This window comes from Alligator sinensis, unplaced genomic scaffold, assembly GCF_000455745.1.
Source record: "Alligator sinensis unplaced genomic scaffold, ASM45574v1 scaffold686_1, whole genome shotgun sequence".
Lineage (NCBI taxonomy): Eukaryota > Metazoa > Chordata > Crocodylia > Alligatoridae > Alligator > Alligator sinensis.
Window position 1 is genome coordinate 722,751 of NW_005842760.1, and position 2,127 is coordinate 724,877.

The 2,127-nt window shown below is 48.8% G+C and overlaps 1 protein-coding gene across 1 annotated transcript in view; it reads left to right on the top strand.

Moving 5' to 3' along the window:
* Nucleotides 1-2,127, top strand: part of ACP2 (acid phosphatase 2, lysosomal) — a 9,379-nt gene that overhangs the window by 6,971 nt on the left and 281 nt on the right. The window contains exons 5-8 of the mRNA XM_006034656.3: nt 355-487; nt 594-682; nt 1,361-1,467; nt 1,985-2,127. The exon at nt 1,985-2,127 is cut by the window's right edge and continues 39 nt beyond it. Of these exons, the coding sequence (XP_006034718.1) occupies nt 355-487; nt 594-682; nt 1,361-1,467; nt 1,985-2,127 (472 nt within the window). The remainder of the gene's footprint in view (nt 1-354; nt 488-593; nt 683-1,360; nt 1,468-1,984) is intronic.

The following is a 2,127-nucleotide window of genomic DNA, read 5'->3' on the forward strand; positions in this document are numbered from 1 at the left end:
TCTTTCCCTGCCTTCCTGCTCCCCATGTTCTCATCATGGAGGTTATTAGGCCCCTGTCCTGGGTGCAGTGACTGCCACTGAGCACTAGCATTCTGCTAGTGGCCCTGATCTTCCCTGCCTGTAGTAGCTTTGTCTGATTCTTTCATGTTCTTGTACTCTGCATTTTTATTTCTGGCTCTGTGTAGTCTCGAGAAGTTAGAATCAGCCCCACATAAAATAGATGTCTCTTGAGCTCACTCTATACACCAGCTGTGTTTATACAGAAACAGAGTCCCTGGTTTTTCATCTTACTATTAGTCCTCGTGCTTCTCCAAAAACAGTGACCATTCCCATTACTATCCCATTACTTTCTAGCAAGCACACAAGATGACGCTACCACCATGGGTGACGCCAGAGGTTATGGTTCAGCTGAAGCAACTAAAAGACTTTGGCTTTGAATACCTGTTTGGGATCCAGGATCGGGTGGAGAAAGCTCGTCTGCAAGGCGGTGAGTGGACAAGATGGGAAGGAGGTGGGGCAGGGTAGCCCCATTGAGCAGCTGTCCTGCTGCCCAATCTAGCTTTAGGGTCTGATCAGCCATTCTTGTTCCTCAGGGGTCCTGCTGGCTCAGATTAGGAAAAACTTGACTTTAGCAACAAATACCTCTGCACCTCGGCACCTGAAACTGCTTGCCTACTCAGCGGTAAGTCAGAATGTGGGAGCTGCCCTTGTCCATTCTTCCCATCTGCTGTAGGTTTGAGCCTTGGTAGTGGTGTTGAACCTTTCTGTCTTTCCATGTAGTCTCTGCCTACCATATCCAGGAGACATAGCTTTGCCTGTTGCTGGGTCTGCTGTAGAGTACTGGAAAGTGGCCCTTCTGTATATGTCCCTTGATGTAGCTGAGCCACAGGCAGAAAGATGGGTTTGGGGGTTACTACTCCCCAGGTTTGGTATTTGAATGGGGGCTTTTCCAGTGTGGTATCTCAGCAGGTGATAGATTCAGACACTTATCTCCCTCCAGCCACCTGATGAGCTGGAATGTCCAGCATCTCTCCCAGAGTTGCAAGCAAAGTGGTCCCTAAAGGCTGACCCCTGGGGAATAGGGTAGGCTGGTATGTACAGCTGTATCTCATTCTTCCTTTTTTCTGGTACAGTCTTCTGTACCAGTCACCATATTAGCATCATTATTCCTCTCCCCTTTCTCTGAGTCCTCAGAGCATGGGAATGCACAGGCTTTCCCTTCTCTGATATGGTTCTGAGTTAGCTCCCCCATGCCCAGCACAGCCTGTGGTCCCTTTTGAGGCTCTTTTTTTATGGATGTTGTCCCAGGTGTCCTTTCCTATTTGTGAGGGATGATTCATGTGTTCTGTTTCTTCCTCAGCATGACACCACACTCGTGGCACTGCAAATGGCTCTGGATGTCTACAACAGGGCGCAAGCACCATATGCCTCATGTCACATATTTGAGCTGTACCAGGAAGATGATGGGTGAGGGCTACCAAAAGGGCATCAGCTTCATCCCAAAGGTTAAACATGTAGGCTAGACTCCAGCTTCATGGTGGCACCCCTTACCTTGCCCCCAAGTAGGGAAAAGAAAAAGAGATGGGAAATACCAGTACACAGTACACCCACCCAGCTCTTTGCTGCAACTTTTATTTTGGATGGTGCCACTTCTCGGATGAACTGGAGCTGATCAGTTGTCCCACATGGCTGGTCAGAGAAATGGTGCCTTTTAAAATAAAAGCCACAGCAAACAGCTGGAGTGCCTTAGCAGTCCTGTGTAGCTATTTGCTACAGCTGTGTATACACCCAGTTACTTCACAAACCTTCACCTTTGTAGTGGGGTTAGGAACCTAACCCTGCCAAGTATCTGGGTGCAACTTTACCAGAACAGTGAGAAAAAGGTAGTTCCCTTTTATAGAGTGCAAAAAGGATGATGGAAAGAGGTGGGCACTTGACGGTCATGGCAGGGATAGTTCCACTCGTATGTCTGTTCTGTTCACAGAAACTTTTCTGTGGAGATGTTCTTCCGGAATGAAAGTGGGAGGGAGCCTTTCCCTCTGATGCTGCCTGGCTGCCCACAGCGCTGCCCCCTGGGGGATTTTCTTCGACTCACAGACCCAGTTATTCCCCAAGACTGGGAGCAGG